This window comes from Ictalurus furcatus, chromosome 13, assembly GCF_023375685.1.
Source record: "Ictalurus furcatus strain D&B chromosome 13, Billie_1.0, whole genome shotgun sequence".
NCBI lineage: Eukaryota > Metazoa > Chordata > Actinopteri > Siluriformes > Ictaluridae > Ictalurus > Ictalurus furcatus.
In genome coordinates, this window is record NC_071267.1 from 4,659,552 (window position 1) to 4,672,171 (window position 12,620).

General features: G+C 38.8%; 1 protein-coding gene across 1 annotated transcript; it reads right to left on the reverse strand.

The window, feature by feature from the left end:
* Positions 1–3,496: 3,496 nt before the first annotated feature.
* On the reverse strand, positions 3,497–11,617 carry LOC128617459 (inactive all-trans-retinol 13,14-reductase-like). The gene is made up of 11 exons (XM_053640583.1): positions 11,461–11,617; positions 10,662–10,844; positions 8,296–8,537; positions 7,969–8,164; positions 7,059–7,256; positions 6,639–6,758; positions 6,374–6,512; positions 5,796–5,905; positions 5,505–5,671; positions 4,442–4,601; positions 3,497–4,045 (listed from the first exon to the last, which is right to left on the reverse strand). Exons 1-11 carry the CDS (start codon positions 11,615–11,617, stop codon positions 3,879–3,881), a joined length of 1,839 nt encoding a protein of 612 aa, XP_053496558.1. The 3' UTR covers positions 3,497–3,878.
* Positions 11,618–12,620: the final 1,003 nt, after the last annotated feature.

Here is a 12,620-nt window from a genome sequence, read left to right on the forward strand (position 1 = left end):
TGCAGATGCCCTAGGTCAGGGGTTTCCAAACTATTCCAGGGCAAGGCCCCCAAATGGCATTAACATTTGACAAGGCCCTCCTTTTGCAAAATGTCTTTATAACACATTAAAAATACAGACTTCTGAAAATATCCCCCTTTTTTATTAATAATTACATCTTACATCTTTACATTACATTACATTAGGAATTGATTGTGTGTGTGTGTGTGTGTGTGTGTGTGTGTGTGTGTGTGTGTGGTTGTCTGAGAGTGAGAAAGAGAAAACATATTAGTGGAAGGGATGGGCACACCAAATTGTTGAGGCCCCCCTGGCGCCCCCTGGTGGCCCCCACTTTGAATACCACTGCCCTAGGTGAGAGTTATGGGTGGATATAATGGACGTTATCTTTCTTTGCAATGTTATTAAAACAATAAATGAAATCTATGCATGAATTTTGTTTCGAGATTAAAATAATCATATACACATATTGTATACATTTGCAGTCATGTGGAAATTTCTTAGGATTTTTTTTTATTATTAAATCATAAATATTCCTTGAAAAGTGTTTTTTTTTATTTATTTTTTTTATTTATTTTAAATTATGGTTATTATTTATTTGTTTGTTTTTGTCATGCCGATACCGGAAATAGCGTCCAACTACACTTCCCAGTACACAGCATGGCCTACAGATATGACTGCCAAGGACTACAACTCCCAAACTCTCTCACGTTCACACTCACCTGATTACTAATCGCACACACCTGGACTCAAATACATCCAAAGCACACTCACAGTTTAAAAGGACATTCAGTTTACACACACGTTGCGAAGTATATGCTCTGTGGCTTTCAGCACCAGTCATTACCAAGCCTTTGTCTATTGTATGCTTATCTGATTTTGACCTTAGTCTGTTTTACAGTTTATTGATTTTGCCAGTCCCTGTTTATGTTGTTTGCACATTGCTGACCTATGTCTGTTTGTTTACCATGTTATTGGATTATGTCTTTGTTTTGTTTGCTACTTTACTAAAAGCATTGAGTACCTGCACTTGCATCCACACCTGAATCCTGACAGAATACTTCACCTGTTCAAACTGCTTGGGCTCTGTGGTCTGGATCTTCAGAACGGGAGAGCTGACTGATTTTACAGCTTGGGTTTTTTATTATCAGGGCATCGTGCTAAGTGGACATGTTTATCAGGGCATCTAGGGTTAACTGATGGTTCTGTGAGCAGATCCTCATTAAACCCTTGATGCTAAACAACCTTGAGTGTTCCAGACCACAGAGCCCATGCATCTCGAACAGGTGAAGTGCAACATTGTGGAATGCCAAAGGCATCAAAAGGAGAGACTGTGCTTCTCAGCAGTTCTCAACACCTGGTCTCACAGTGTCCCTCCCTTCACCACAGTGAGTCCTGTCTGTTATCTCTCTTGCCATAACTTTGTGATTCTTGTAAAGCTTGAACACTCAGGAAGGTTTCATTCTGTTCTAGTGTTGATCGTTTCTGGTGTGGCGGGGAACTTCATTTACCACTCCGGCCACTGCAACATCCACTTAAGCTCCAAGCCCTCTATGGCAGATTCATTGGTCATGGATTCATCATCCAAAGCACAGAACCACTCATGTCACCACACTCACCACCCTCAAATTTCATTGAAGGAACATCAGACCATGTGCTGGTCAGTTCACTGTCATGCAAATTGTCTATGTCTGACCTCTGTTCGACTGGCAACCACCTCCATCGAAAGTCCCCAAACCACAGCTCCAGTTATCATACCCCAGGAGTCCCAAGAGTATCTGGAAGTGTTCAGTAAAACCAAGGCAAGTGGCCTGCCTCCTTATCACCCCTATGACTGTGCAATAGGGTTGCTGGTCTGAGCTACACCCCTACACAACCACATCTAGCCTCTATCTGCAAAGGAAACACAGGCAATGGAGGAACACTTCGAAGAAGCTCTCAAGCAGGGGTACAATCATCCCTCCATGTCACCTGCCTCTGCTGGATTCTTCTTTGTGGAGAAAAAAAGGGGTAGAATGAGGCTGTGCATAGACTATTGGGCCTTAAATCAAGTCACAGTTAAGTATCGCTATCCCATTCCACTGGTCTCAGTAGCATTAGAACAACTCCGTGAAGCGTGCATCTTCACCAAGCTTGACCTGCAAACCACCTACAATCTAGTGTGTATCAGGGAGGGAGATGAGAGGAAGACAGCGTATAGCACCACCTCTGACCACTTCTTCAGTACCTGCAGTCTTTCTGTTCCTGATCAACAATGTGCTGTGACAAATGCTGGAGAAGTATGGTCATTGCATACATAAACGACATCCTGATATACTCCCCCGACCAGATCACCCATGTCCAACACGTAAAAAAGGCAGTAGTACAACTGCTCAAGCACCAGCTCTACGTAAAGAGAGTGAAATGTGAATTTCAGGTGCACAGGGTAGTCTTCCCCAGCTGAATAATAACACCATAGGGGTTGCTCATGGACCAAGACAAAGTCTCTGCAGTAACCAAGTACCCTGTGTCTAGCAGTGTCAAAGAGTTACAGTGATTAGTGGGATTTTCCAATTTCTAACAGCGGTTCATACAGAGATTCAACAGCAGCACAGCCCCACTGAGCTCCCTGATGAAGAAAGGGGCTAAGAAGCTACAATGGAACTCTATGGGCAATCGAGCCTTAGACACACTGACCACACAAAACGATTTATAGTAGATGTTGAGGCATCAAACAGGGGTGTGGATCCTACTCTCACAAAGAACAGAAGAGAAACCTAAGCTTCATCCAGTGACCTTCTTCTCGAAGAAGCTATCACTGGCCAAGAGGAATTACAACATCGGAAACTGGGAACTCCTTGCTGTCAAACTCGCTCTGGAGGAGTAATGTCACTGGTTAGAGGGGGACCTCCACTCATTCACCATATATACAGACCACAAGAACCTGGAGTACATCAAATTTGTCAAATGACTTAACTCATATCAGGCATTCTCGTCACTGGTTTTCTCCAGGTTTAACTCCAATCTGTCCTACCACCCTGGATCAAGAAACAAGTGCTAGGGTGTCCAGTTCACATCCCAGGTATGGAGGAACTTTATGGAGATGTTAGGTGTCTCTGTGAGCTTGTCAGGCTACCACCCTCAAGTCAACGGTCAGGTGGAGAGTGCTAATCAAGAGCTCGGACGTTTCCTAAGGACATTCTGTGCCACCAATAAAGAGGACTGGGCATGATTCCTCCTGTGAGCCAAATACGTCCAGAACTCACTTACATGCTCCGCTACTAACCTTACTCCTTTTCAATGTATCCTGAATCATGACAGTTTTTCCAAATATTTTTGTCGTTACAACAATAAAAGTATGAATTAAAATAAATCTAGACTTTTGTTTAGCTAACTAGGGAGTATGGAAGTCTGTAATGGCATGCTGTGCAGTTACAGACTTCAATAAAACAATATTTTATTGAAGGATGTAGTTTTACCATGAATATGAATATTCCCTTCTGAATCTGACCTGAAGTTTGCAGTTGTCAGGAGTCAAAATGACTGAGCCTCATTAACAGGTTCAAAATGAGAGGGAACTCAAATAAAGTACCAACATGTATTTATTTTCATTTATTCATTCATTCATTGGTTTAATGTTGATTATGTATTATTACTTGTTTTCCTTTACAGATGCAGAGAATATATTATTTAATGATACATATAAAGATAAAATGATGATCGGCTATGTAAAATAAACAAATTAATTTGTTAATTAGCAGGACATTGCTTCCGTCAGTTGCTGTAGCTTTCCTCTCTGATTCCCAGCAGCTTTTTGACACATTCAGAATTTCCTATCGCCTTTTGTCTCTTCAGCTTCTTTATCATGAATGTGACTTTTCTCATCTGAATTCTGACCTGAATCACAGCAGCTTTTTGATGCGATCAGCAGTTCCTCTCACATTTTGCCTCTTCAGTTTCTTCTTAAGCATGAAGAGGTCAATGTACACAATGTGTCTGAGCACCGTGGAGGCACAGAGAAGGCCACCGTGTAATGCACCTGCAATACCACAGCTAAACACATCCTGACCTGAGAACCCAAACACACACAGTCATATAATCAGTGAACAAACCCTGGAATTCAAGCTCAGTGTACTGGAGCTCAAATAACCAAGGATAGAACGATGAAATCTAAACTGATGCCAATTAAGGGAGGAGCTGAGTAGTCAAATTTCATGAGGATTCTAATGAGAAAGAATGCTGTCAGATTGGATTTTGTATGAATGGAAAAAAAAAAAAAAAGATACATGGGAAAGCTCCACCCTTCACCCTAACACTAGTCACTTGTAACTTTCCATACAAGCTGGATCATGTAAATTGACTTGTAATGTCATTGTTGACAAGTGCACCATCCTTTCCAATGCATAACTAAGAATCATACTGTAGAAACATTTAGCTACTATATATCATACAGGGCTTGTTGTACCTGAAATGAAGAGATTTTTGACAGGGGTATCACAACGGTTTCTGGCGAGGGCCTCTGCTTGGAAGCGCTCCAAATTGTGCTCAGCTGAGTACATGGCTCCGAGGTAACGACCAAGATAGTGTGTGTTAGACAATGGAGTTGAGACCTCCTGATATACCAGCTTTAGGAAAACAGGTAGAAAAATAATGAACAGGAGCAATGTTTTTGTAGTGTATTTTAAAAATCCACTCACTGGGATCTTCAATAGGGACGCATGTACCTTTGATCATTCATGCAAATCATGGTGCAGCAGCGCAAAGCATGAAAGCATGCAGATAAAGGTCAAGCGCTTCAGACTACAGTTGGCATAGGTTCATGGAAACCAAACAATTGAACAATGGAAAAACATCGCCTGGCTTCACGTTTTGCAATCTTCAGCTGTTTAGTCTATGCCCAATATTGCCTCAGATTCCTGTTCTTAGCTGACAGAAGTGAAAACTGATGTGGTCGTCTGCAAGGTCTGACATGTTGTGCATTTGTCCATTGTAGTCTCAGATTGCTGTACTTGGCTGACAGGAGTAGAACCCAATGTGGGATGTTGTAGCCTCATTCTGAGATGCCTTTCTGCTCACCATGGTTGTAAAGAGTGGTTATTTTATTTACTATAGGCTTCATGTCAGTCTACTTTGATCTCTTAAGGCATTTCTGCCTGCAGAACTGTTTTTTGTTTTTCACACCCTTCTGTGTAAACTCTAGAGACTGTTGTGTGTGAAATTCTAATAATAATACTTAAACCAGCCCATCTTGCAGCCACACCATGGTCAAAGTCACTGAGCTCGTGGGGTTTTTTTTCCATTCTGATGTTTGATGCAAACATTAACTGAAGCGCTTGAGCTGTATCTGCATAATGTTTTGCACTGCACTGCTGCCACATGATTGGCTGATTGGATAACTGCATGAATAAGGAAGAGTACAGGTGTTCCTATGAGTATATTTATAAACTATGCTTTACATTTAATCATCTGTGACATTTAATACACAATGTGATTCTGCTACTGAAATCTATTTGTGAAATGATTGTTACCTTGTCTCTCAGTTTGGGGTACTGGCTGCAGGCCAAGTCAAATAGATTGTTACCAAATCTCATCTTGTACTCTAAATAGTCATCCCCTCTTTTTCTCACTGGAGTGTCCTTCCACTCTTCAAACCATTCATAATTAACCATTGTCAGGATGGTCATGCAAGATTTACCTGAAAAATGAACAGTACTGCATCAGTACTATGGCATCCAAAACTTTAACTCCAACCACTGTTGGTGAGCTGCGTCTGGAATTTGTCAAATCTAAACACGTTCTGCTGAAACCTGAAGTTGTACCTGGGTGACGGATCTTTGATGTGGGATCTTTGGCAGATGGAAACGTAAAGTACATCATGGGAACGTTATCAGGAGCTTCGTCCTTCCCCATACTGAAGTACTCATCCATCCTTTACATAAACATAACATTAGAAGCGTGAAAACTCACCGCAGTGCCACTTTGCCACATTTGTTTAGTAGGAATAACATGACGGTTTATTATTATTATTATTATTATTATTATTATTAATAACCTCAAGAAAGAAAAAGAGAGGCTGGTGAGTTGCTATAATGCAAGTGTAATCTTATTATATAAAGAACTTGTCTCACAAACGTCCCACAATATTATATGGAACAATAAACCATTGAAAAGCACAGATTCATTCATTAATAAATAAAGAATTGTAACAACGGTACTATAAAAGCAATAAAACACTTCATGATGTGCTGTTATAGGAAAATAATCCACATCTGGTGGTAATGGCACTTTGCCGTAAAGCCCTGGAATTGATTTTTTTTTTTTTTTTTTTACCTATAACACAATGCCAATGTCTTATTCCTTACATATTATATGTGATTTTTTTTCCTTTAGTACTGACATGGCATCCATATCGTTAGACTTAAAGAGCCACGTGTTGCTAGAATTGATGCCCAGTTCCTCCTGTGTGGCATCGAAACCTGAGAACACTAAAAGGCATCCTCGTCCAGGTCTCATCATATTCAGCCGCTTCTGAATCTCTGCAACATGGGATCATAGCATGATTAGTGCTGGATTTAATGCTTTAATGTTCTAATACCTGAAATCCAGACACCAAAGAAATAAAGGCTAAGTAATATATAAAAACTAATGGTTGAAGAGCTGACCTGATTTGGTTTGTATATGTGATGGTAGCAATTCCTGGAAGGTGGTGAAGACCCCACAGTTGGAGATGATAACAGGAGCCCGCACTTCCACATCCTCTTGGCCTTTTTTCACAGTGACGCCTATCACAAAGTGACAATTACTGCATGTTCCAGACATTCCGTTTTAATAAGGAAAAGTTAAGCTATATTATAACTGTCCTGTCCTGAACACCATTCATCTGAGAGACTTTTTCAGTTCAGTGATATAGGTGTGATTATTTATGAAAGTATGAAAAAATTCATGGCATGATAAATATACATCCTAATATAATATTTGACATATTGCAAGATCTGCGTCTACACTATACACAGGTTTTAAAGAGGACATGCTATAGAAAAAGAAATGGAGAGAAATGGCTGTAATTGTCTTCTGTCACTCACCATATGCAGCTCCCTTATTGTCAACCAGGATGCGATTTACAGGAGCACGGACCAGCACACGTCCACCAAATTTCTGAATGACTTTTGTGATGTGGAATGGGATTTCACTGGCGCCACCTTTTGGGTAGTATGCTCCACGCTTGTAGTGGTGCAACAGCAGTGCATTAATGACACAGCTAGACTCTTTGGGTGGAACGCCTGTCCAAAAAAAACAGCTTAATTCAATGGGATTTTATGGATTAACACTCACAAAAGTCCTTCCCATGCTTAGGGACCTCCTTCTAATATGAAGGAAATGTGACAGCAACTAAAAATCACCTTTTTTTCCTTCAGACATTCAAAAAATATTTATGTTGAACACTTTTAGTTTACATACACTACTGACCTTCACATCATCTCCGTAATAGAGATGTGATCTCTAATAATGATTTTCATGTTCATTAAAGATATTGTGACAAGAACAAAGCTGTAATAATAATAATAATAATAATAATAATAATAATAATAATAATAAATTAACAGTATTATTTTTCTGGTTTTAGTCAAATTTAAAGAATAGAAGTTTTATAAACATAAATAAATAAATAAATAAATAAATAAATAAGAAGCCCAAAGCCTATGGCAGTCTATCACAGAGCACCATGCACAAACTCACTGTTCCAGTTTAGCATAGCCAGTCCACCTACAAACATTTGTTAGGACAGTGTGATGAAACTGGAGAACCTGTAGGAAATTGCCCACCCAGACACGAATAGTACCCGACATAATAAACTCCATACAAATGGTAATCCAGATGGAACCAAGGACTTTGGAGCTGTGACACAGCAACTTTACCCGTTACACCACCATGCCACACATGCGCGGTAAAACAGTTAGATTAATATATAGATCAATACAAGCAGTGTCTCACCATAGAAGAAATAGTTGAAGATTAACTGGAGGTCCTTGTTGGAGGTCAGATTGTCAGCAACTGCAGTGGCATTAGTAGCTACAAGGCGAAAGATGGAGGTACAGAGGTCAGCAATGCCACTCTTAAGCAGGAACAGTGTCACCCACTGAGGAATTAGTTTTATTGCAGCCAAAATGGGTGTCTTCCTGGCTGAGATCTGAGGAAAAATAAATATATTTTGTTTTGGACGTTATAAACATCCTCCAAAAGCTGAGAGAAGAAGATCCTGCTCTAACCTCTTGAGGTCTGTATAAATAAACAGGTTTCCTAATCAGGGAGATGCACTACCTTCATGATCTTGAAGAACTCCTCCACAGCTTTGGCGTCATCAGGGAACTGCTCCTTCAGATGCTCCTCCATCTCAGTTTTTCCGCTGTGGATTGTGTATTTCCTGCTTTTCTCTCCGCTACCTATCACTAAAGTGTCAAAGTGCTTGTCCAGTTCCACAAACTGCAGTTGTCCTTCTGTGATCTGGTCCATGGTGATCTTAAACAGACCGTTCTCATGTAGCTGACCAATGTAGTGTAGCCCTGCAAAAACAGATATACAGTGGATATAAAAAGTCTGCACACCACTGTTAAAAAAAAAAAAAAAAACTTTTTCAGCTACGCCTCCTGATTGCAAAGACATAGCAGGAGTCTATTGTGTTTTGTAAATACAAGCCGAATTTGTTTTCTAAAGTGTCATGTTGTGCTGTTTGATGTCAGAATCTGAAAAGTGTTCATTTAGACTTTTTTTTTTTTTTTTTACTGCATTCTATCGAATAAGACACCTTACCAAGCCAAAAAAGGAGATAGGAGAGTTAACTGGTTCAGGAAGCTCTGTCAATCCAATTTCTAAATTAAATTCATGATAGATTTTTCAGTCAGAAAAGGTTAGCATCAGGTTGCTAGGCTACTTAGGTCTTATTGCACGCAGGTTTTGTATGCAATGCCTGAATTCATTAGCAACCGAAATGCTACACCACAATATACTAAAAAATATTTTAATTGAGCTTTACAGTTATTTATTCATTTTATTACACTTTTACCTACCTTTATTCAGCTAACAAATTAGATTATGGCATCTGCTTGGGCAGAACCTCAGCTTTCAGTGGGATGAGATCTTTGATGTTATAATAATAAAACATTACATCTCGAAGTTGTAAACATCAAGAGGTTTGTATGTCTTCAATTTCTAGCACAAAAGCTTTCTATGAGATACAGTGCCTTGCAAAAGTATTCAACCCTTAAAAGTCATCACATTTGTCTGGATTACAAATGACACTTTTTTCCATTGCAAATCAATATACTGTTAAAGAAAACTTTTCAAAGTCAAAAGTCATTATTTGTCAGCTTTCTTTTAAAAAAAAATTAAAACCTAAAATGCTGCTTGCATAAGTATTCAACCCCTTCAGACTAGTACTGGGTAGAACCACTTTTTGCATTAAGATATGGACTTTGACTTGGCCATTGTAGAACATTTACCTTTTGGTGGTTCAAGTGCTCCTGTGTTGGTTTGGCCGGTTGAAAGTTGAAGTTTCTCCCAAGCTTTAGTATTTTTTAACAAACTAAAATAGGTTGTCTTGCAGTATCTCCCTATATTTTGCACTATCCACTATCCTTTAATCTTAAAAAGATGCCCAGTCACTGTGTCGAAAAGCATACTTCACTATTGGGATGATATTAGTTCAGAAACAGACAGTGTTAGGTTTGTTTATCAGATTATCAGTTAATTTCAAGGTGAAATAAGAGTCAGGTCTTTTCAGTCAATGTTATAACAATCAGGTTTGAGTGAGCGCCCTGTTTTATTTAAAGAACAGGGATCTATCAAAGTCTGATCTTCAAAACACATGTTGTCCTTGACATGATGCACATGAAGTGTATCATGGCTTGAACAAATGAGATTTCTGAGGACCTCAGAAAAAGAGTCGTTGATGCTTATCAGGCTGGAAAAGGTTGATAACCACAAAACCCTCTCTAAAGAGTTTAGACTCAACCAATCCACAGTCAGATAGATTGTGTATAAATGGAGGAAATTCTAGACCATTGTTACCGTCCCCAGGAGTGGTCAACCAACTAAGATCACTCTAACACCAAAATGTGTAAGAGTCCACGAAGTCACAAAGGATTAACATTGGCCATTAATTAACATTAACATGAATCCACCATCAGAAGAACACTGAACAACAATGGTGTGCATGTCAGGGTTGCACTGCAGGGAGTAATATTAAACCACTTTTTTTAGGACTACACCACTGCTTCCCTCATGAGTCTCCTTCTTGCTCTGATGCTGAGTTTTGAGGGTCTTGTCCCACCAGTGCCTGGGTGAAATGAAGCAGCTTCGATTTCCTCACAATTGATCCAATAGTGCTCACTTGGATATAATTTTGTAGCCTTTTCCTATGTCGTGCATGTCTATACGTTTATCTCTAGTTTCCTTACAATGCACATTGGTCTTCATTTTCACAGCTTTCCTTCGGATTCAGTCTGACCAATGTTACTTCAATTAAGTGGGTCTTTGATCCAGTAAAAGGTTTTTAATGATTCACAAGTAGAGGTCAACTGCAAGATAATTTATCATGTGGATCCATAGCTTATCACATTGACACTGGGGTTCAGGCAGTAATACATGCTAAAATTCAAAGTCCAAAATATAATAGCATGATTTCTTACCTACGTCAAACTCGAAACCTTTTTCAGTGAAAGTGTGGCAGCAGCCTCCAGCTTGGTCATGCTGCTCCAGCACCAACACTCTCTTGCCCAGTTTGGCCAGTGTAGCTGCCGCTGTCATGCCACCTATGCCACTGCCAATCACGATGGCATCCAGATTCTCTGGAATCTTCTCTTTCCTGAAGCCTACAGGAACAAATCATTTTAGTGTTTCATTGTCTTGTAAACCCACTGCTATTATTTAGATCACATTATGTAAAAAAATAAGCGTTTATACTCAATATAACTGCAAAATTAGATAAATCTAACTCAGATAATGTTTCCTTTATCATAAAAGCAGTTTAGGTAAGCATCTTTCAACACTCTGGGCAGTTGGCCAAATCTGTAAATCGAATTAAGATAAGACAAGATAAAGATGGACTATCACATTATCAGTTTAGGGCATGTAAATATTTCTTTTACATCTTCATTTGAAAAAAAAAATGTGAACCTTGGATTATATGTTCCTTCTATTTATATGAATTTTGCTAATAAGGTCAACTTATTATTTCTATCATTTCATTTGGATTTTTGTGTTTTATTTGAGCAAAATATGCTACATTTAGATGATATTTTAAGCTATAGCGTGCAATGCTGCAAAACATACAATCCTCCAAGCATCAACTAAGGTCAGTATCCTGCTTAAGAAATTAAAGATATTTAAAAACAAACAAACAAGCAAACAAACAAAAACTCCTGATTTCATTTTTAAGAAATCAAACCAACATGTCCCATGATGTCTACAGAATCCTCATGAACTTACCTTGCTTCAGAATTTTATCTCTCTTCTTCTGGTCCAGCTCTAATGGACCCGGAGGTCTAAGTGACTCAAGTGAGAAAGGGCTCGGTTTGCCAAACAGGTACCAGTAAGTACCAACAGCCCAAATCAAAAACCACACCAACAGCAGCAGCAACCACATCCTGAAGGAAACAACCCAACTGCTATAGACAGAATAATTAAAGCTGCACAGTTGGTGCTTCAGTGTTGTATGAACTGATTACTGCTGCAGCGCTGATGAAAGTATTCTCTCTCATAAGCCATTTTATAGCTAGTAGGTCTAAAGACATGCTAAAGGTCTAAAAACATCATAGGGAAATTAATTATGACCAACAGTAAAGATAAGGGGTGATATATGGTGATAGAAATGAATCAGCTATAATGTAATATATGTAATGTTTGGCCAAATTCTCCCTTGCACTGAGTGCTGTGAGCAGAGGCACAAGCGTGCATAAGCAGCATGCATTAGCAATGCATCACACACTTCCAAAATGTCATGTTTATTTATCTCATGCCACAAGTATTTTTATTTTGGTTCATGTAATGTTTTCATCCATGTTCTGTCATTGCTTAATTAGTTTGTATATTTAAACGCTTGCGTGTCTTTGTTCCATGCAAAGTATGTGTTCACTGTTTAAACACCTGTCTGAACCAAGCCATTTTGCATTCTGTGTCTCATGACTCTCTGGTTTTCGATATTGTTCTGTTACATTGTTCATGTATTTTGGATTGCCCAGTTATTGTTTGTAGATCAGCCAGTCTCTGCCTGTTTCTTTTTTAGAGTCCGAGTAACATTTCGGATTTGCCCTTTAATAAAACGCCTTTTACTGCACTTGCATCCGTTCCTGACAGGAAACCCTGGGACAAGCCCTTCAGAAAGCCTTCTGTCAGTATTATTAAGTCATCATTATGTCACACAACCTCCTTTCTTGTTAAAAATACAAACAATTTAAGTGTACCTTTACTTTATGGAACAATTTATTTACATTGTAATTAATCTATGTTTAAATATATTTTAAATGTGTTTAGGTTTTTTCTGCAGCTTTTAAGTTGCACTCAAGTAGATTTAAGAGTGTCATTTATAGACACTATATATATATATATATATATATATATATATATATATATATATATATATATATATA